This window comes from Gracilinanus agilis, chromosome 4, assembly GCF_016433145.1.
Source record: "Gracilinanus agilis isolate LMUSP501 chromosome 4, AgileGrace, whole genome shotgun sequence".
NCBI classification, from domain to species: Eukaryota; Metazoa; Chordata; class Mammalia; order Didelphimorphia; family Didelphidae; genus Gracilinanus; species Gracilinanus agilis.
This window is the reverse complement of record NC_058133.1, coordinates 165,659,901-165,683,485: the sequence shown is the minus strand read 5'-3', so window position 1 is coordinate 165,683,485 and position 23,585 is coordinate 165,659,901. Positions and strand designations below refer to the sequence as shown.

At 39.7% G+C, this 23,585-nt stretch overlaps 1 protein-coding gene across 1 annotated transcript in view; it reads right to left on the bottom strand.

Annotated features, from left to right (window-relative positions):
* The window catches only part of ARHGEF11 (Rho guanine nucleotide exchange factor 11), a 157,958-nt gene that overhangs the window by 19,450 nt on the left and 114,923 nt on the right, over positions 1-23,585 (bottom strand). Inside the window, exons 16-22 of the mRNA XM_044674084.1 lie at positions 21,922-21,964; positions 16,814-16,910; positions 16,365-16,487; positions 14,843-14,866; positions 13,352-13,493; positions 9,240-9,339; positions 2,869-2,998 (exon numbers count right to left, since the gene is read on the bottom strand). Of these exons, the coding sequence (XP_044530019.1) occupies positions 2,869-2,998; positions 9,240-9,339; positions 13,352-13,493; positions 14,843-14,866; positions 16,365-16,487; positions 16,814-16,910; positions 21,922-21,964 (659 nt within the window). The remainder of the gene's footprint in view (positions 1-2,868; positions 2,999-9,239; positions 9,340-13,351; positions 13,494-14,842; positions 14,867-16,364; positions 16,488-16,813; positions 16,911-21,921; positions 21,965-23,585) is intronic.

The window sequence follows — 23,585 nt, the reverse complement described above, 5'->3', positions numbered from 1 at the left end:
TTTTAAGCTCTCTTCTTGGAGATCTCAGCCCCTCTCAGACAAATTCCAATAGTCCTGGTTCCCAAAATGCCTATTGCACATGGTTAAGATGACGTTTTAAAATTAACATGTCCAAAACAGAAATCATCAGCTCCTTTATTGACTTCTCTGTTTCTGTCAAAAGTACTATTATTTTCCAGGTTTACCAAGCAACCAACTGCCAAGTTTCCAATACTCAATAGATTATAAGATACTAGAACTTCTTCCTCTGTGTTCAAGAGACCCCACCATACCCCAAATTCTCCCAAACTCATCAGAGACCCAGCTGGACTCTAAGAGTATACAATTCCTTCTAGCAGCCTGAGCCAGAGATTCCTCATCTGTTCCTTCCTTAGCATAAGGAGCCACAAGGAAAACAAGTGAAGAAATTATCCAAATTGTTCTTGATCCTCTTTTTCTTCAAAGACCAAAGACTTATCATATACTATCTTATACTACAACTATCCTGATGTTTCTTATATCCAGTCTCAGAATATTATAAAAATTCTTAATGTAATCCACAACTACTCAAATGAATTCAACCTATTAATTCACACAGGAAAAACCAAATGGATGAAAAATATTTATTGTCTAAACTATGATAGGCAATTTGCTAAGTGTCCACGTTCTAGTCCATCTGGACATATATCTTGGGCAGACACTTAAGACAAATAGGAATACAAAAACAGGCTCAATTGTATCTGGAAAACTACACTACACTACACTTTTAATGATCCTAAACTGCTCTTGAAACAAACACCCATTTTTTAACACACTATTCTTCTAGTGATGTTCAATGGTCATGGGTCAAATAACACTTCAGTCCTGAGAGAATCAAAATTGCAGGTGACTCAAAGGAGGAAGAAGAGATATACTACTGGATATCAGAAGGAAGATGTCAATGACCCTGAGAAGAGGCACAAAGAATTATCCAAGAGATGAAATATCAGGGATTGCCTTCTTGAAGGAACAAAGAATAATAACAGATATATAGCCAAGGTGCTGCATTAGTAGTCACTTAAGTATAAAAGGCTTAGAGGAAAAAAAAAAAAAGAAAAAAGAGCAAAGATCTTAGCATGTAGGGTTCTTTTCATAAAGAGACTGAGTGAGAATAAAGACAAGAGTCAAACAGGATGAGATGTCATCATGGGTAATGATTTGCACATGGGAGGGAGTAGCCACACTGATAAGGTTAAAGAACTACTAGAGTATCAAAGTATTTATTATGTTCTAAGTTCTTGAAGTGTGTCTAAGACATTTCTGTATCCTGAACTTTTAGTCCAGTGTAAGACATAGTGGAAAAACACTAGGCTGTAGATTAGGAAACCTGAATTCTAGACTTAACTCTGCCACTGACTTACTGTTTGACTTCAGACAAGTCAACCTCTTTTAACCTTTGGTTTTTTAAATGAAGAAATTGAAAAAAATGATCTAAAAACTATTCTAGCTCTAACACTATGATTTTGTGATGCCTTTGTTATCTCTCATATCTATCCCCGTTTACTTATTCTGTCCCCCTTTACTAATTCCCACTGCTACAATGTTCAAGATTTTATCTCTTTCCACTAGGATTACTACTGCAATGGTCTGCCAACTGAATTCCCTGCCTTCGGTCTATCCTCCAAATTCACCTTTGGGGCCATATAGCTCCAAATTAATTCTCTTAAAACACTGTTTTCATTGTGTTACTGTACTACTCAATGGCACCCCAATGCCTAGAAGATAAAATTCCAAACCTGGCATTTAAGGACTTCCAATCTGATTTTAACCTACCTCTACTGCTTCTTCCTCACTGTTTTCCTGAAGAATCCCTTGCTCATTCTTCAAGTCCCAGCCTAGGCTTCCTTTCCTCTATGAGTTCAGCTTAGCCTAGTTATCTACAACACTACTACTCTGTGTCTACTTATGTCATCTAGTCACGTGTCAGAGGATTATTTTTCCAATCTGACCCTGAGCCCACTAAAGCTTTCTATGAGGAATGTTTTAAGGATGCTGAATCTGAAGAAGAGGCAATGTAGTGAACTACAGAGAAGTAAAGCCCACAGCACTGGGGGTCAGGATATTTGGGGTTTTGACTTGCCCATTTGTGACTGTAGTCAAGTTACTTTGCTTTCTAAGCCTCAGTTTCTTCTTCTGTACAATGAAAAAGCTGGAATAGTTGATCTCCAAAGTCCCTTCAAGTTCTAAAATTCTATGATCACAATTTTATTTATGATCTGAAAGGGTATCATGTGGAAAAGGATTTAGAATCACTCTCTGTGCTCAGTAAGCAGAACTAGAATCAATGGAAAAGTTTCCAAAAGGCAAATTTCAGCTCTATATAAAGGAAGAACTTCATGATAAAAGCAGCGATTCAGGAGAATAACCTTGCTTATAAAGCAATGAGCTCCCATCACTGTAAATATTTATATACAGGCTGTGTAACTACTTCATGGGGATGTTAGAGAGGATCCTCCAGGGCAGGGGTCGGCAACTCTCGAGCCATATCTGGCTCCATCTCCCAACTGGCCAGTCCCAGCAGAGCCCCGGGATGTGCCCCAGGGGGCCCTTCAGCCCCTGCCCCATATTCCGTGCCTTTGGCCTCCATCCTCCTCCTTCCACAGGCGTTTATGGCTCTCACAGCCAAAAAGGTTGCCAACCGTTGCTCCAGGGGTTAGAAGACTATTAACATTCTTTCTTCCCTTTCACTTCATTACACATAAACCCAAACCAAATATTGATTCATTTCTTTCTCTAAAGGGGAAATTGAGGTAAAGGAACAAAGTCACAAGTGAAAATGCTTTAACTAGTCCTTGGTCCTCCCCATCCTTGGTCCAGTAAGGCAATAAGCCTGCCCCTCTAGCCACTTACTACCTTTCACTCTCCAGCAGATCCTCAGGGAAGCTTCCTGTTGAGAGTCGCTGCATTCCAGGCTCAGGGGAGTCATATTGCTGGTTGTTCTCAAAATGCTGAATGATGTTTCTCACATTGCCAGGTTTGACTAGGGACAGAGTAGAAGACAAAAATTGGGTAAATGATGCCCTCTTCTGTATAGGGACTTCCTCTCAGATTCCTTACTTTTCTCTCTCAGCCAATGAGACAAGGCCAAAAGCAAGAGTAGTCGACACTGAATGAAGCCTTCGCTTTCATATTCTTGAAGGCCACATCAAATAAAGACAGGCAGAAGTACCAAAACCATATTTGCATATCATGTCATTTGTATGTACTATTAAATAAGGCCATTTTGTTTTTTCTCAGACATTTTTCATTATTACTTTTAAGTCAAAGTTTCTTGACATTTCTCTCTGCTCCTTCTACCCATTCAACTCTTTCTCTACCAGAAGTAAAGCAGAGAAATATAAAGAAGCAAATGCCTTGAGCCAAGGGAAGGAAAATTATGCCAGGACCTTTCTTCTGGCCATCTACCTTCTCCTCTTGAACCAGACTCAGCTATTTTATTTTAGAAATGCAGAAGAAGGCAGGTGGGAGAGCAGAAGAGTATACATAGAGCCAAACATAGAGGTTAGAGCTGGGGAGGAGAACTGAGATCCATACTGCCATAATAACAGGACTGTTATTAACTAACCCTAATGTTAGAAAAAGGAGATAAGGACATCATTTCTAGATGGCTGACTAGCCTGGCTCAAGAGTCCTAATGATTCTGGAATTAGGGCAGGGTCATCATACAGAGATGACTCTTCTTTTAGGGAAGTATGGGTAAAACAAGAAGAAAGAAATATCCCAAGGGCTCAGGTCCCAACAATAATCATACCAATCCATGTCTCATATAATTACATTCCCAAAGACCTCATTATGTAATACAGATTTACCAAATTCCATTATTTTCCTTATTTAAGATTATAAAGGAAAATTTCTGATCCAGATAAGATTATAGAAAAGAATTTGGCAAGCTTCTTTGCCTCATATCTTTTGAGGCAGAACTGGGGTAATGTCTCTCTGCATCCACATATATTGAGATAGCTGTTTATATGTGAAGAGCTAAGAGTCTGACCTAGCAACACTATTACTGAGTCTGTATCCCAAAGAAATCAAAGAGAGGGGAAAGAACCTACTTATGCAAAAGTATTTATAGCAGCTCTTTTTGTGGTGGCAAAGAACTGGAAACCGAGGGGATGTCCATCTACTGGGGAAATGGCTGAACAAGTTGTGGTATATGCTTGTTATGGAATACTATTGTGCCAAAAGAAATGTAAACACAACAAGATGATCACAAAAAATCTGGAAAGGCTTATATGAATTAATGCAAAGTGAAGTGAGCAGAACCAGGAGAACACTGTACATAAAAACAGCAATAAAGTACAATGATCAGCTGTGAAAATTTTAGCTATTATTAGCAATGCAAGGATCCAGAACAACTCCAAGGGATTCATGATGAAAAAAGCTATCTACCACCAGAGAAGGAAATTGATGGGGTCTGAATGCAGCCTGAAGCATGTCATTCTTAACTTTATTTCCTCCACAGAATTTCTCTAGTGTATGGTGATGTGTGTCTTATTTCACAACATGATAAACATGGAAATATGTATTGGATGATAACACATCATATTACCTGTCATCTTGGGGAGGGGGGAGGGATGGGAGGGAGAGAATGTGTTAGAAAATGATTAATAAAAATTATATCAACATATAATTTGGAAAAAACCAAAGATTTATTATTATTTTTCAAAAAAACTAATAGTTACTCCCACAGCAGCATCTAACCAGAAAAGTGAATTCAAAGTACATGTTTTCTGTTTATTCACCACTCAAATGTATACATGGGCCTTTATGGGTTAGCCAGGACTAAGAATCTTCAGTCTTCCCTAAATAGAAGGTAGCAGTTACAAGATAGGTAATAATAACAGGTAAGTTACAAGAGGCACATCTCAGGGCACCTAGGTGGTACAGTGGATAGAGAACTGGCTCCAGGATCAGGAGGACTCATCTTCCTGGGTTCAAACACTTATTTATTCCTGGGTCTCAGACACTTATTAGCTCTGTGACACTGGGCAAATCGCTTTACCCTGTTTGCCTCAGTTTCCTCACCTATAAAATGAGTAGGAGTAAAAAATGGCAAACCGCTCTAGTATCTTTGCCATGAAAACCCCAAATGGGATCACAAAGAGGACTGAAGTGACTGAACAATAAGGCACATCTCATAAGATAAAAGTCATTAGAATCCAGGGAATTAATCCAATGCTAATCCCATCCTCTCCCCTGCCTCCCACCCCACCCCAAAATGTAAATTATCCCTAAAAGGTATACAGTATAAGTAAATCTGCCTTCTGGAGGATAGTCCTACCCTAGCTGTGGCAAGAAATAGGAAATAACTAAAGAAGATCTAATGAATGAATAAAGATCTAAAAATTTTTTTGGCCTACCGCCCCCTTTCCAGAAAAAATATTACTTAGCCCCCTGGAAATTAATTTTTTTTTTAAATTTTAATAGCAATTAATAGGAAAGATAAATGCACCTGTGGCCATAGCCGCCCCCTGGATCCCTGCAGCACCCACCAGGGGGGCAGTGGCGCTCACTTTGGGAATCACTGATCTAAGAGATTTCCAAGTCAGATGAGTGCTAATGACCAAAAAAAAAAAAAAAAAAAAAAAAAAAAAAAAAAAAGGCATTAAAAATAGGTAGAAAGAAATGGGAAGGGCAGGGCAGGAGGAAACATACTAAATGAATGCTGACCACATGTTGTCAAATATTGATTCTTTTTGCCAAAGAGAAAAATAGTGGCAGTAAAAATTGGAAATAATCATCTAAAAATTATTTCAGTCTGGTTTTTGGCATGTTCTAGTCTTACACAGGAGAACTGATATGCTTGGTGGCTTTCTGGGAATTCAGAAAATTTGTCATTAAATAAAGCCACTACAAAGACTAAAAGTCTGAAAGCATTTGGCAGGCGCTCATTCAGTCCCCCGGAGAGCTAACACTCTCCATGAAAAAGGGACAGTTCCACCTCTTAGAATGATAGAACAATAATATAAATGGCTTTTTCTCTAAGGCCAATGTCATGTTTACAGGGGAAATATGTGCTGATAAAGTTTGGATTTCAAGGGCTTTTATGATCAAATTGCCTCTGATCAACCAAGATCAGAGTTAAAGTCATCAGAGATAGAGATGTTCTAAAAACTCACTCCTCTTGATGCTAAATAAGTAGAACAGATAATGTTACCATTGCAATATAGCTTTTACCTCTCTCATTCAAATGAAACTATTCTCTCAAAAATAATAAAAAATCTTTTAATTGACCTATCTAATGGCTTTCCCCAAGTCTTCATCCTTCTTGATCTCTTAAAAACTTTTGATACTGCTATCTACCACCTCCTCACATCCTTCAGCTTTTGTGACACTGCTCTCTGACTATTTTTTCTCAGTTCCTTTGCTGAATTATCATTAATCTGCCCTAAAATGTGAGTAATCCCTGCCAAGAGTTCTGCTGTAGGGTCCTCTTCTGATGTTATCAACGCCCATAAGTTTGATCATTATCCATATGGTCATCTCTAACTTTTCTCCTGAACTCTAAGCCCAAATAATCAATTACTTGTTGGACATAACTACATAGGCATTTCAAACTCAGTATGTCCAAAAGGAAATTATTATCTTCCTCTCTAAACTCACAACTTGTCCATACTTCCTGTTTCTGTTAAGGGGGCTGCTATCAGGGAGCCAGTATCCTTTCACTAACCCACGTGACAATCTCAGAGTCATTCTGGAATCTTCTCTTTTCATTAGCTCCCACAAATCAATCATCTTGATTCTACCTCTGAATTGCTTGAATGGATTTCCTTCCCTACATCCACACCTAGCCAACTTAGTTTAGGCCCTTATTTCCTCTGGATTATTTAAAGAATCTTCTAATCAATTCCTACCTCCCAAACCCCTCCCTCTCCAAATCATATTCCATACAGCTATCAAAATCATCTTCCTTCAAGTGTAAGTGTGAACATGTTACTTGCTGGCTCAAAAATCTCCAGTGGCTCCCAAATATCTCTAGGATAAATTATAAATGCTTTAGACTTAATATCATCTATTTTCATCCACCATAAACTCCAACCAAACCTACCTGCTGTTCCCTTACCTTAGCATTCCACCTCCAATCTCAATATTTTTATATAAGCTGCCCTACATGCTCTGACTGGCATGAGTCCCATCTTTATCATCTCCACCTCTGGGAATCCTTATCTTCCTTCAAAGCTGAACTCAAGAACCTCATGGACCCCCTCTTATTGAAGCTCTCAGTGATCTCCCTAAGTGTTGGCACCCACTCCCTCTCCCTCTTCCTCATGCTGTCATGGATACACTTACCTAACTTAGCTTACAACCTCCCAATAAAAGATAAACATCTTGAGGGCAAAGGCTATTTTTGGCTTCCGTACTCCTAGCATAGTACTCCTGCGCATGGATAGGTACTTGAATTAATTAAGTAGTCAACATATTCTTCAAAGGTGGCAATTTCACAGGTACTATTGAAATCATCCTATGGATAATATTTTTTTCCATTTCTAACTGACATGGGGAAGTTTGGAATCCCAATTATGGAGCTATTCTTCAACTTACACTTTATATCCTAGGCCCAAGTGGGAGCTCATTAGCCCTCCTCAGGACTCTGCTACCATCAATTTGTAGGACTTTCCCTCTCTGCTTCGTCACCGGCAAAATGATGAGTGTGGGGTAAGAGGAAAGTAGACTTACTCAGTTTAAAAAAAAAAAAAAAAGGCCATTCTAGCTCTGGAATCTCAAAGAAAGAGATGATTATGTGAAAACCAGAAGAATGAGACCTCTGGAGAGGAATATATCTTATATCTGCTGCTGTTTCAGAAGCTGGTCTTGTCAAATAAGATCTATAGGAAGGGCAGCTGGGTAAGCTCAGTGGATTGAGAGCCAGGCCTAGAGACAGGAAGTCCTAGGTTCAAATCTGGCCTCAGACACTTCCCAGCTGTGTGACCCTGGGCAAGTCACTTGACCCTCATTGCCTAGCCTTTACTGCTCTTCTGCCTTGGAACCAATACAGTATTGACTCTAAGATGGAAGGTAAGGCCTTACATACATACAAACAAACAAACAAACAAATAAATAAATGAATAAATAAAAAAGAAAGCTCTATAGGAGATGAAAGAGGTGAAGAGAGCTCATAGGACAGGTAAAAAGGCAGAGGAGCAGTAAGGGGTAGGGCAATGGGAGTTAAGTGTTACAGAAGAGAAAGGGACTGCCCTTAATCCTAAATCCTTGGTTAAAGTAGGGGCTCTGAGGAGCTGGGAACTCCTTTTGAGGAAAAGGGAGTGCTTGGTGAGGGGAAAGCAAAAGAAAAGAGGGAATTCAAGAATAAAAAGACTAAACACAGAAAACCCCAAAAGAAAAGAGGTCCTTTTACCTTCACAGAGGACAAGGGGATATGAAATACTAAAAGGAAAAGAAACAAAACAAAACAAAAAAAATACAAAAGCAAACCATGAAAAGTCAAATTATCCTTTCAAGAAACAAAGTAAAACCAAACCAAAAACACATTAAGCCAGAAAATGAAAACAGGGGCAAAATGAAAGACAACTCAGAAATATTTCCCACCCTGTGTTATCTTCCCATTCTGAAAAGGCAATTTTAGCCAGAAAGGTTGTCCAGGCCCTTGTTCTTTTCTCATAGCAGCCTGTCCCACCCTCCCCGACTCTTTCATTCCATTCATTCCTTGGAGGCAGAAGAGCAGAGCAAATGGGACTAACTTGGAGCAGGACAGAAGGCAGAACAGCAGTTCTTTCCTAACAAATGACATATCCATGTCAATTTTGAGATCCCTTTGGGTGGGTGGGGGAAGGAGGCAGCCATTGTCAAGATTGGCAACACTCTCAGAGCCTGGATCAACTCCATCAAAGGTCCAAAAATGACCTAAATTTCTAAGGATCCTCTGGAGCAGGGATATACCTCAGGGTTCAAAAGAGCAGTAAGCAGAGAGGTTAATGCCACCAGACAATATTTTTCTTCCCTTATATGCACACCCCAATAACATTCTTGACTAAAAGGAAACCATAGGTTGAGTCTACAAATTTACTGATTCAAATTTGTATTCATTTGCTCTGATCAAATTAAAATTAAAAATTTAAAAAAAAAAAAAAAGCACCTAGCTCTAAATGATTCCTTCTTAGTTCTAAAAATCTCAAACAAATATAGCCTGAGGTGAGATTAAGTATCACAGATGGGAGCCAGCTCCCAGCTTTCAGGAAAACAGAAATTGCCTGCATACTCACTATTCTGAGAGGAGCTTTTGGGTTTTCCAATATATTTGAGGATAGGATTTCGTTTCTTGTCCTCCAAAGCATCCTTTTCCTTCTTGGCATTGCTGCTCTGCTGAAAAAGGAAAGAATTATTGTGGGGCTGTGTTTGGAAAATCCCCAAACTAAGACTTGTCAGTCAATTTGCCCACCATTAAGACTGACACTAACTAGAAAATATATAGTAGATGTCCATGTGCACTGCTAGTTTGGGGGGTGGAAATTATGTTTATATTTTAAAAAGTGGGAACAGCATGGTAGCAAAGTGGAAAAAGTGCCAGGCCTTGAGTTGGGAGGATCTGGGTTCAAATTTGGATTCATATACTCCCTAGATGTGTGACCCTGGATAAGTCATTTACCCACCTGCCTCACCCTTGCCATTTTTCTGTCTTAGAATTAATACTAAACAGAAGAAAGAAAAGAATGAGAGGAAGTATGCTCTGGTATATTCTCATCTATCATTTTTCTAGATATCTGTACTCATATTTATTCCAAGTCTATATGTAGGTGATGTAGCTGAGTGGTTGTTAAGTAGCAACCTTATTTTAGCCCAGAAATATGTATAATTTAAAGAGAACTGTCATAAAGAGAACTGTTTCTTAACCCTCTTAAGGAATACTTTAATGAGAAAATAAAGGCCATTCACCAAATGTGTTTCTCTTCTCTCCTTCTTTACATATAGAAAACCCCTGACATTATCCCCCACTCTCTGGGGAAAAAAAAAAAAAAAAAAACCCCTTGCCAAAGCCAATCCCTCTACATGTATCCTTAATTCTATCCTCTCCCATCTTCAAGCAGATTGCCCATACTTCCCCCTCTAATCCTCAATCTCTACCTTTTGGTTCCTTGCCTGTGGCTTACAAATAAATGCAGGTCTCCCCCAACCTTAAAAAATTCACTTGGCTCTACTATACCACCTAATCTATAGAACTATAACTCTTTCTTTTTATAAACTCCTAGAAAAAACTCTCTGCTCTCATTTCCTCCCTTTCTTTTTGTCTTACTTCTCAATCCTTTGTAATCTAGTTTCTGACCTCATTATTCAACCAAAATGTCTCTCTCCAAAGTTATAAATTATCTCAATCTCTCAATCACCAAATCTGATGGTTTTCTTTTTCAATTGTATCCTTGACTACAGCATTTGACACTAAACTGTACTCTCTTCATGGAGACTCACTCCACTGGAAATATTTTTTTTCAATGAACTGCTCTCTCTTGGTTCTCCTCCAATCTTTTTGAACTCTTCTAAGTTTTCTGTCCCACTCAAAATGTAGCTGTTCCCCTAGATTCTGTTCTATACACTCTAATCTGTGACCTGATTAGCAACCACAGGTTCAACTCTCTATTCTAAGCCTATGGTTCTTGGGGCAATATATTTAGCCCTGGTCTCTGTCTTGAGCTCTACTTCTATAATAATCAACAAGCATTTATTAAATGCCTTACATGTCACACATCATACTAAGTGTTGAGGATATAAAAACAAAAATGCAACAATGTCTGCCTCAAGGAGCTTATCCCTTCTCTCAGGAGAAACAACATACACATCCAAAATCTACATATAAATTCAAGGTAATTTTAGGAGGAAAAGCAGCAAGGGGGATAAAGAAAGGCCTCATGTTCAGAGTGGTACCTCAATTAAGTTTTGAAGAAAAGTGGGAATTCTAAAAAGTAGAAATGAGAAGGAAGTTATGTTCCTCATGTATAAGAAATGGTAAGAAGGGCAGTTTCACTAAAATGTAGAATTTGTGAAGGGGAGTAATGAACATTCTGAACTGGATATCCCAAAGATAGCTCAGATTCAACATGTCATAAATATAATTCAATCTTTTCTCATATATTCATTTCCTCTTCTGAATTTCCTTAATTCCACTAAAAGTACCATTATCTTTTTTTAACCATTTATTAATATTCATTTTTAACATGGTTACATGATTCATGCTCCTACTTTCCCCTTCACCCCCCACTCTCCCCCCACCCATGGCCAATGCACATTTCCACTGGTTTTAACATGTGTCATTGATCAAGACCTATTTCCAAATTGTTGTTAGTTGCATTGAGTACCATTATCTTTTCAGTTACTTAGGTTTGAAACATTAAAATGAATTCCTTACTCTTCCTCATTCCGAAAATCTGATTGGTTGTCAAATCTAGTTTCTACCTCTATAACATCTCCTTATTTCTGTATACATAGCAATAATGCTATTTCTGGCTTTATTACCTTTCTCCCAGACTATTCCAATAGTCTTCTGATTGGTCTCCTTGCCTTAAATCGCCCCCCCAACAACCCCCAATGTATTCTCAACATATTTATCAAAGTGATCTTAATAAAATTTAGGAACACCAAGCTCTATTTTCCAACTCAGTAAAGCCCAGTAACTGCATTACTTCTAGGATTAAATGAAACTTTATCTTCTCAATATCCTTTACTGGATTTTTATCTGGGTCTTGCCCACTCATTGTGGGTACTCCCCAAGGCTCCATCTGGAGTCTTCTCTTTTCCTTCTATATTCTTCCATTTGATAAACTCATCAGTGCCTACAGATTCAGTTTATCATCACTACACAAATAATTCTTTAATCTATTCGTCCAGGCCTAACTTCTCTACTAACCTCAAGCCTTTAATCTATAAATAAATGCCTCTTAGACATCTCAAAATAGATATTCTATAGTTCTGTCTAAAATTGAACTTGATCTCTTTCCCCATAACCTTCTCTTCTGAAGTTCCCTATTACTGTAGAGAGTACCCTGGCTTGTAACCTAGATATCACCTATCGAACTCTCATCTCTCTCTCTCTCATTCTCCATATGCAATCAGTTATCAAGGCCTACTGATTTTACCTTTGCAACATGACCCACTGAAATTCTTTCTCTCTGCTGATTCTGCTAACACCCAATTGCATTTATTGCATACCTGGATTATTGCATTAGACTTCTGATTGTTCTCTCTGCCTCAAGTTTCTCTCCACTCCAGTCTATCTTCCCTTCAGCTGTCAAAATTATATTCCTAAGGCACAGGTCTGACTATGTACCTCTTCAATCCTACCCAAAAAATTCCTATGGTTGTGTGATACTTCTGGGATCAAATGTAATATCCTGTTTGGTTTCACAGACCTTCATAAACTGGCTAATTCCTACCTTTCCAGTCTTTTTTCACTTTATTTGCTTTTTTCTTCATTCTCTGTGATCTAGTCATACTCACCTCTTTATTATTCCTTGAACAAGACATTCAATCTCCTAACTCAGAACATTTCTGAAGGCTGTGCCTTGTGCCTGAAACTCTCTTTCGTCATGACAGCTTTCTGGCTTCTTTCATGTTTTGGCTGAAATCCTACCTTCTGAAAGAAGCCTTTTCTAAGCCCTTAATCTTAGTGTTTGTATATAGTTGTTTGCATGTTATCTCCGTTAGACTGCTCCTTTAGAAATTTTTGAGTTATTTTGTGTCCCCAGCACTTATCACAGTGTCCAGAAGATAGTAGGTGCTTAATAAGTGCCTGTTGACTGACTTCACAACCTGGCTCCACCTACCTTTTCTAGCCTTATTATATTATCATTGCCTTTTATGCAGGCTAATACCCAGCCAAATTGGCTTCCTAGCGGTTTGTTTCCTGTCACTGTCCTTTTGGACAGGCTGATCCCCAAGGCTGAAATGTAAGACCTCATCACCTCTGCCTCCTGGAATCCCTAGTTTCCTTAGAAGCTCAGCTCAGAAGGACTCTTTTGTGTGAAGTCTACCCTAGCATGCACTTTACTTCTCAATGCTTTAGTAACTCTTTGAGACTCTAACTAGCATAGAAAGTACCCATCTGCACTGAGAGAGGAAGCTAATACCAATGAAATTATAGATCTGGCTAAAAACAAACAAAAAACAGACATGAAGCAAACAAAAAACTCCTCTGACCTTGTGCATACTTTTTTAAGTCCATGTTATCTATCCAAATAGAATGAAATTCTAGTTCTGTGAGGGCACTGATAAAGAAACAACTTAATAGTTGCCTTTGTACTCCTTAAGTCTAAAGCACAGTAGGTACAAAACAAATGCCTATTTATAAATTGTTTATAAACAAGACCACCAGGAGCATCGAAGTCACCTTCTTAGTCTTGGGGAAGAAAGGGAGCCACTTGTCCTTGTCAGGGATAGTCTGGGACTTCTCTGCTGTGGAGGGCCGAGCCTCTCGAAATCGAATCCCAGCATGGCTCATATAGGTGTTGAGAGCAAAGTCCATTGAAATACTGTAAAAAGAAGCATGGTTAAGGACGTTTAGTTTCAAAGCTAACTTCTGAGCTTTCTAACAGTATGTAGTAAGGTCAGGGTCACTGCTCTACCTCAGGGATCCAGCACCTCCCCCAAGAAGGATCTCTTGGAATTATTAATGAATAAGAGAAAAAAATCACATTTTTTCCAGATGGATAGAGGGAAGTAAATCAATCCTAATTTCTATAACTTTCACAGAATTTGAGAGTCAGAAGAAACCTCAAAGGTCCCCTGTTCCAAATTGTTCTTGAATAAGAAGCACCTCTAAAACTATGATCCCTGATAAATGTTCATATAGTCTTTCCCTTAAAGGTCTCAATAGAAGGAGTTATCAATCTCCTCCCCAGTAGTACCCTCTACAATAAAGGCTACTAATGTCAGTCTTATAATATAAAAATAAGGAAACAAAGGAACAAAAGAGATTGAGGGAAAGTTTGAGATAGGTCTGGTGCTTGGGAAGGGTCCTGTTTCAGTTATGGTCAGGGGCCAGACCAGTCACTAGGAGCAGTTAGGCCTTCTCCCACCCTGGCACTGAAACAGAGAGACTTGGAAGAGAATGTTGGCAGATGAAACTATTCAGAGTTCTGAGGGTGAGTGAAATCTCAATAATCTACAGGTGAACTACTCATACAGTGTGTACTATCTGCAGAAATATTTCATCTCAGATTGCCTTCCTCCTTTCCTCCAGCACATTCCTTCTTCCATGGAAGCAAAATGAATCTGTATTCCTTGAGTACACACACTCATTCCCCCTAATAAATATGGCTTGGGAAAGGCAAATGCACTTTCATATTATCCTAAGAAAAACACAGTCAGTTTTAGTGCAAAAAAACCCACCCAAACACAACATATTTTCATAGTAAGGAGATATGATTATTGGATTAGCTACTCTCCTAATTAATACTGACTTCTCCTTCTATTCATTTAGATAACCAAGAATTGACTTATTATTATGAACATATTTGCCTTTCAATTGAATAGAGGTAGAGCTCTCTGGAACCATGAAAGGAAGGTTAGACATAAGAATGCTATGAGCTTTAGCTGAGCTGGACAGATTTAACCCTTGAGTAGAAGAATCTGAGCATCAATTACATAACAGGCATCTGTCCAAAGGCAGAGGGATGACAAAGATGACCCCTCCAACCTTTATGACCATGAAGCTATTTAGGACTTAAAAACTGAAATACAGAACTACCCTGGATTTTTGGTAAATTCTACCCACAAACAAGCAACTTGAAAGATGTTCAAAACCAAATGCCTTTTAACCCTACAACACAACTGAAGGGCAACATCTGGAGAATGCAGAGAATGCTATATACTTACTCACCTCCGGACTTCCTCATACTTGGACCTGCAAAGAGAGAAATGTAGGAAAGATGACTCAGGCAGTAAGGCAGAGCTGTTCTATGTTCAGCAATTGGGAGGAGGGTAGATTTTTTTTCTCAGAGAAAGGCGGAAGATGGAGAGAGGGGGAAGAAAACATCTTGATAGGAAGATCAGAATGGCAATGGAAACAGCTTGGGGCTCAGGGGGTAAGAACTTAATGCCTTGAAGGCACTCAATAAATATGGAAGATGATCATGATGCTGCTACCAGCCTAGTTAAGGGAAGGCCAAATATAGCTAAAGTCTTTTGCAGGACAATTTTGTTTATGTCTAAACTACTAAAGAGTTATTAAGGAAGAAAGCGCTCTTTTCCATTTTCACTAAGGACCAAAAAAAGAGAACTGGGATGAAACTGCAGCAAAAAGAGATAGAAGAAATCTTCAGGGCTGATTCAGAAAAAAGTTATTTAAATTGGCAAAAGTCAAAGTCCCATCATCATAAATGAGTGGCTTAATTTGTTTCCTCTTAGTTCTATTAAACTTGTGATCTCAAAGGATTTTCACAAACATGATCTGTTAGATTATTTCTACATAGGTAGAAGGAGCTAGGCTAATTTATCTTTTTGATAAAGTGAAAATGATAAAGGTAAAATTCTTGGCTAAAGTTCACACAGTGAGGTTCCACAGGATTTGGGAGCTAGAAAGATCCTAAAGCATTTACTCCAACCCATTCATTTCACAAATGGGGAAACTAAGGTTCAGAGTGACTTGCTCAAGGTTAGAGTTAGTTAATGGCAGAGTTTAGTCCAGGATAAGAACGTATCTCTATCCACAGAGGACTCTGAGGTTCAGACTTACATCACAGGAGTCTATATTGCCTTGGGAAATGGAACTGGACAGATACAGTTAGAAGCAGCTATTCCGGAAACTACTTAATAAGCTTAGTCTAGTTCTCTGGTCATGATTAGTAAAAATGGTCCAATTTCTCTTAAGACAGGCCTGTCTGCTTTCTGAAACAAATGCTAGGGGAGAAAGGTGAGGGTGGGGTGGAGAAGAAATAGAGGGAGTCATTACTCCTAGGAAGGAAATCTCATTCATAGCTTGTCCTTGGCTTATTGTCATTAAATTTACCATACTTTACTGACTTGGTGTTTATGGGATCATTCTGAGCCCCTTCTCAGAAGGTTAGGAATGGTGGAGATGAGGGAGGAGCCTAGGTAAGGAGTCAAAAATAGAAGGTTTATTTTTTCCACTGACGCCCACAATTTGCAACTACAACTAAAAAGCTGTTGGTAAAACTTTACAAGCTCTATATTTTATGAATCCTTTAAAAATACCTGCAGCCCATTTAAAAAAAATCCTATATTCTTGGAAGAACAAAGGGAGGGAACTTGTTTCTCCATCTTTAAGAGAGAAGAGCTGAATCTAAAAAGAAGGCTAAAAAAGTTGGTAGGTAGGGGGCTAGGAAAGGACCCAGGTATTACCCGGCTAATAAGCTTTCTAATCTAAGGGTCCAGTCACTCACAAGATATCTCCCAGAGCAGCCAACTGTTTCTCTGCAATTTGTCGTTCCCGCTGGGGGTCTCCATCCAAATCCAGAAGGTCATTCTCTCCATAGAGACTGCCCAGACCCATGGTTCGCTTTGTCCTACCAGAGGAACATTCAATGTCAGAGGGAGAGGAAGAGAGACAAAGACATGTACATATATCAATAAAGTCCCACAGAGATAAAAAATCAGAAACAGTGAGAAACAGAGAAATTGTCAGGGAAACCTGAAAAATGAAGAAAGTGAAAAACAAACAAACAAAAGTCATTCAAGCAAATCTGTAGGGAAGAGAGGCTGAGAAAACTCAGTAGCCTCTCCTGACCCTCTGGATCACTCCCCTCTATTGGACCTCTGCTGGCCAATATTTGACCCTGACAAACAAAACTCCATCCCTTCCTGGCCCTGAAGGAAGGAAAGGCTATCACACCTGTAGTCTTGGATCTGTTCCTGGATCTCTGGCTTAGTTGCTTCTTGGGCCTCAGACAATGCACTACGTATATCTTCATTATTCCGAAGGCGCAAATCTGCCAGTGAGAGGATACAGTAGACAACAAAAACATTAATGACTTTAAGAGATCACAAACTGCAGATTTTCCTGCTATTTCTCATCTTTCCATATCCAGGGAAAATTGCAGCTTGAATATACTGTGTTATTCCTAGTTTAAAAAAAAAATAGGGGCAGCTGGGTAGCTCAGTGGAGTGAGAGTCAGGCCTAGAGACAGGAGGTCCTAGGTTCAAACCCGGCCTCGGCCACTTCCCAGCTGTGTGACCCTGGGCAAGTCACTTGACCCCCATTGCCCACCCTTACCAATCTTCCACCTATGAGACAATACACTGAAGTACAAGGGTTTAAAAAAAAAATAATAGAGCCTGTGTATCCATGTCCTAAAGACAAGAATGGGAAGGTTTTCTGGAAAATTAACTTTCTACTGAGAGGAGTGCCTAAATCCTCTCACCAGAAGCCAAATGCTATTCCCCTACCTGTATGGCTTAGCTCCCACTGACAACTAGCCTAAGCCATCAAAAGGCCCATCTACCTCCCAGGGAGAGCTCTAGGAAAGGTAGAAAAAAATTTGAGGCTATTTGCTAAGAATTCTCTCTTTTCCCTTTTTCTACATTTTATATCACTTAAATGTCTTTGGCACTATCTCTTCTTTCACTTCTGTCTCATATATAGAAGTGGCCCTTCTCCATGTAAAAGGTAAACCCTTCTACATGCATAAATGATCTCATTTCATTCCATATTCTCCAGCAGATTTCTTCTTCTATTATTTCCACTCTCTCATTTATCTTATCTTCAGTCTCTTCCTGGTTAATGGCTGCTTCCCTACTGCCTACAGACACATCCATGTCTTCCCCCCATCCTTGAAAAACCCTCCCTTGATCTATCCTCCTGGGGTTAGCTAATGACCCATATCTCTCTTCTCTTTTATGACTGTCTACAATCAGTATCTCCACTTATTTCTTCTCACTCCCTTCTTAACTCTCTGTAGTCTGGCTTCCACCTCATCATTCAATTCTGACTGCTCTCTTCAGAGTTACCAGTGATTTCTTAGTTGTCACATCCAGTGGTCTTTTCTCAATCCTCATCCTTTTTGACCTCTCTGCAGCCCCTGACCCTGTGTCAGTATTGCTCTTCTCCCTCAATGCTTTCCTCTTTATAGGTTTCTATCCTAGTTCTCCTACCTGTCTGACTGCTTAGCAAGGTCTTGCCTGATAATTGTAGGGGTCCCCCCACCCCAACCCCGGCTCTGCCTTGGGCCTGCTTGTCTTCTCCCTCTATACCAGTGGCTCCCAAACTTTTTTGGCCTACTGCTCCCTTTCCAGAAAAAATATTACTTAGCAACCCCTGTCACATACTATCACCACCCCCTTACAGTTATTCACTGCCCCCAAATGCACTTTTCTCTCCTGGATTGCTGCAGTACCCACCAGGGGGTGGGGGCGCCCACTTTGGGAATCACTGCTCTATACTCTTTCACTTGAAGACCTCATCAGCTCCCATGAATTCATCTCAATCCAGAGGTCTATTTATCCAGTCTTAACCTCTCTGCTGACCTTCAGTCTCTCATATCCAACTGTCAAATGGACATCTTGAGATGAAAGTCCCATAGACACCTCAAATTCCATATACCCCAAATTGCACTCAATCTCCCCTCCTCCCTCCAATCTTCCAAATGTCCCTATAATTGTAGGACACTATCCTCCCAGGCACCCAGGCTCACGACCCAGGTGTAGGCCTCAACTCATCCCTTCCTCCCATATCCAATTTGTTGCCACAACCTGATTTTACCTTTATAACATCTCTTGCATCTACCTCTTTTCTCCTTGACACTGCCACCATTCTGGTGCAGACCATGATTATTTCAGATCAGGGCTACTGAAATATACTTCTGGTTGGTCTCTCAGCCTCAACTCTCTCTATGCTACTCATCCATCATTCAGTTGTCAAAATGATCTACATAAAGCCTAGTTCAGAACACATCACATTTATATTCAAAAAATTCTAGTAGCTCCCTCTCACTTTCAAGATCTGGTATAAAAGCGTTTGCTTGGCTGTGAAAGCCCTTTAGGACTGGACCCTTTCTTACCTTTTCAGGCTTACCACACTTTCCTCTCTTCTGCATACTCAGTGATGTAGTGACACTGGTTTCCATATGGTTCCTTGCATAAGACATTCCACTCTTCCAATTGTGTATTTTCCCCACCTGTAGCTCAAACCTAAAATTTTCTCCCCTCCTCATCTCAACTTCTTTGTTTTTCTTCAGGCCTCAACTCAAATGCTCCCTTCTACAAGATGCTTTTCCATTCCTTTTTAATGTCAGTTACTTCTCCCTCAGATTATCTTTGATTTTTCTTGGACATATCTTATTTTGACATAGCTGTTTGCACGCTATCTCCCCCATTTGACTGTGAGCTCCTGGAGATAAGGGACTTCCTCTGTCTTTCTTTGTATCCTCAGAGTTTAGCATAATGCTGCACATTACAGGAACATAAATACTTATTTATTCCCTGACCAACTAGACCATTGGGCAGCTAGGTGGCACAGTGGAGAGCCTCCCCAGCCCTGGAGTCAGGAAGATGAGTTCAAATCTAACCTCAGACACTTCCTAGCTGTGTGACCCTGGTAAGCCATTAACCCTGTTTGCCTCAGTTTCCTCATCTATAAAATATGCTAGAAAAGGAAATGCCAAACCACCCCAGTATCCTTGTCAAAAAAAAAAAAAGTTGGATATACCTGAAAAACAACTAAACAATGAAACTGAATAACAACAAACTAGATCCCATAAATTCTACAGCATCTGAAGCACAAACCTTTACTATGTCCCTGACAAGCTGCCACAAACTCCTCATAACATTCTCATTACTCTTTACTTCATTCCTGCAAACTTACTCTTTACTCCTACTAACAGCCTGCCCAGGCTAGTCCCTGTCCCTAATGCAGAATATCTTTCTCCCTCCTTTTCTAATTCTAACTCAAAATTAATCTCCCAGATATCCTTCTTCAGTGACTTTGCCTGACTTTATTTTCTCTCACTATCAATTTGTGGCTTGTTTTATAGTTTTGGAAATTAAGTCCAACGCCTACATTTTTGAAAAAATAAAAATCTTTACAAAATGTTTTCTTCAGTCTTGTGAGTCAAGCAATCTTACAAATGAGAAAACCAACTCTCTGAGGACTAATGACTGTCTCACTATCTATCATACACCTAGGTATGATACACCTAGGAAATGCCAGAGCCAAGCCCAAACATAGACCTTTGGACGGCATATGCAGTGAGCTTTCTCATATTGTGCTGTCTCCCAGCATATAAGGAAACTCAATCCAGACAGAAGTGATTTGCCCAAAGTAACACAGTAAATTAGCAGCAAAACTAGGATCAAACGCCTCCTCCTTCTCACAGCCCTCCATACCACATCCCCTTCCTCCCTATGTCTTCCCTCACAGAAGTGCTCCTCTCTCTGCTCACAGTCCCACAATTCTAGCTCTGGGTCTTGTATCTGCTAAGTTAGGCTGGCAGCTTCCTAACTGGTCGCCACTCCTGACAACCCTTCCCTTTATTGGTTCATCTTTCATACAGGTAGATATTCCCAAAGCCCAAGCGTGCCAAATTTATATTCCTAAAACGTAGGTCTGATTACGTTACTCTCCTACTCAAAAAATGTTCAGGGTTCCCTAATGTCTCCATGATGGTATAAAAGCTATTTGGGATTTAAAGCCCCTCAAAGTAAAGCCCTGGTCTATCTTTCTAGACTTACTGCACATTATTTTCTTTCATGCACAATATTATCTAGCCAAGTCTTCCTACCATTCCTCATATAGATCAACACTTTGTATCCTTGAACTGGCTGCCCACCTCAACCCTCATCCCAACCAAATGCACTTTCTCCTAACTCTGTCTAGAATCAGTCAATCTCTTTTCAAATCCATACTTTCTTTCTTAGAATTGATACTGAGTATTGGTTCTAACTTAGAAGAGCAGTAAGGGCTAGGCAATGGGGGTTAAGTGACTTGTCCAGGATCACACAGCTAGGAATTGTCTGAGGCCACATTTGAACCCAGGACCTCTTTTCTCCAGGACTGGCTCTCTATCTGCTGAGCTCCCAGTTGCCCCCAGAATCCCCCATTTCTAATGAGATTCATTTCAAGTGCACTTTCTACATGAAGATCTTCTTGATTCCCCTTCCAAAAAGGGTAAAGTCTTTACCTTCAACCTTAATTTATATCTGTTCTGTATTTACCTAAACATGTATATTTTATCTCCTCCTGCTAGACCTTAAGTTTCGAGAGGCCATGGGGTGTTTTCACCCTTGTCTTTATGTACCCAGTGTGTGGTGCAAGGCTGAGCATGAAGTTTGTACTTAATAAAATGCTTATGATTGATTTCAAATTAAGAAAAGCTTCTAAAATCTGACTTCACTGTATCTTTCTGGGCTGATTTTGTATCACTTCCCCTCACATGTTTACATTCCAGCCAAAGTGGAGCGTACACACATGCACACACTTCCCTGTACACAACATTCGAAGTCTAGCTCTCTATCTCAGCACAGGCTGTCCTTTAACTCCTTTGTTCCAGCTCCTCCCTAGCTTACTTCAAGGCTTGGTTCAAGCACCCCCTCCCTTCAGAGCCCTCTCTAGTTGTTAGTGTTTGTCTCATTTCTCTGAACTATTTTGTATTTATTTTATCACATTATCCAAAAGGCAGAGTGGCATAGAAGATATAGCTGGCCTTAAAGCCAGGAAAACCTGGATTCAAGCCCTATCTCTGACACATCCTGGCTGTGTGGCCTTGGGCAACTCATTTAATTTCCCCAGAATGTAGGCAACTCTCTAAGACTAAAAACGTTAAAGAGCTATCAGCCTGCACTGATAGAAGGAACTTTTTTTTTTTTAAACCTTTGCCTTCTAAGAATTGATCCTAAGTATCATTTTCAAGGCAGAAGTGCTACATTTCTCCACAAAGACCAGGCCAAAAAAACAGTCCCAAACAGGTCCAAAGGAAGGAGTAGGAAGTATAAAGCTGCATGACTTACCAATTTCAGCCTGCAGTGCTTCTGGGATCTTCACTCTTAGGGGCTGAAAAATAAGTGGAAATAAGATATGACCACATAGCCTAAAAGACCTAAAAGAACTTTTAATGTTTCCTTTTAAACTTATGTGATTAAATTATATCGCCATCCTTTGCTTCAACCTCTACCTTGCTATAACAACAATAATAACTTGCATGGGGGTTGAGTGGGTGGGTTAATACTTTGCAAAATGTTTCATATATATTATCTTATTTGATCTTTACAACAACCCTATCAGGTAGGCAGAAGTATTACAATCTTAGGAAAAAGTAGAACTAAAAAGGAAAGTGTTTAAGTTTGTGCAGCCTATGCAAAGGCGCAGGGGCAGAAAGTGGAACGTCACATACAAAGAGCAAGTGTGCCACTCTGGTTGTCAACTGAGGCTTGGAGTTATTAGGTGACTTCCCATAGTCATGGTGTTAGTAATGGAGCTAAGGCTCAAGCCCAGATGGATCGATCGATCGATCGATCGATCGATCTCTCTCTCTCTCTCTCTCTCTCTCTCTAAAATTAAAGTAGGTGCCAGAGTAATATCAGGCAACATAAATATTACTCTGTCACTTACTTTGATTTTAGCATAAAGGAAATATAATATCAAGGAATTGAAGGAGAAACTATTTGAGACAGTAAAAAGGAAGAGAAACAGGAAGAAGTGATCACTCTGTCTCATATTTTTGAAGGAAAAGTCAGGCATTTTTTGGCATTCATTCCAGAAAAGATAATGGACTTCAAAGAATAGAGAGGAAGATCCTACACAGGGAATTTATTCCACAGGAATGAGATGTTCTCATTAAATTCTGATGACAAGAACAAATGGTTTTGATGAGGGGAAAAAAAAGTGAGCTATCTAAAGAGACTTATCTGGTACATATGGAAAATCACCTAGGGCAGTGATGGGCAAACTTTTTAAAGAGGGGGCCAAAGGAAAGGAAATGCTCATCTGTCAGTCTGTTTCTAAGGCAACTCTTTCGAAGTTTCATTGTACTGTATCCTACTCATTGTATTCGTCAGATTAGGAATAATGTTGCTTGGATAGAACATTTCAGGGGGCCCACATGTGGCCCATAGTTTGCCCATCACTGACCTAGGGAGTTCTGGTGAATTACAAATTCTATATTCATCAATAGAGACAGAACCAATATGGAGAATTGGTAGGAAAAAGAGTAGCATGCTCTCTCACATCTCAAAACCTATAAATAGATCTAGAGAATGGACCAGATAGAATCACAGTTAAAGAAAAAAAGTCACAAGTAATTGTTCCAGTCCAGGTCAGCACAGAGGAAAAGGCAGAAAGATCTGTTCAGTCCAGGGGAGAGGGTCTGGCCAGGACCCTGAGCGGAGTACCAAAGGAAAATTGCTTATATCCTATCATGGGAAGATGATGCGTTGCTGAACCCTATCATCATTAGGGGTCATAGAGACAATCAAATCAGACAAGGCTTGGGAATGGTTCTGTTATGTCTTGATCTTTTTTTTTTTTCTTTTTTAAACCCTTACCTTCCATCTTGGAATCAATACTGTGTATTGGTTCCAAGGCAGAAGAGTGGTAAGAGTGGGGGTCAAGTGACTTGCCCAGGGTCACACAGCTGGGAAGTGTCTGAGGCCAGATTTGAACCCAGGACTTCCCA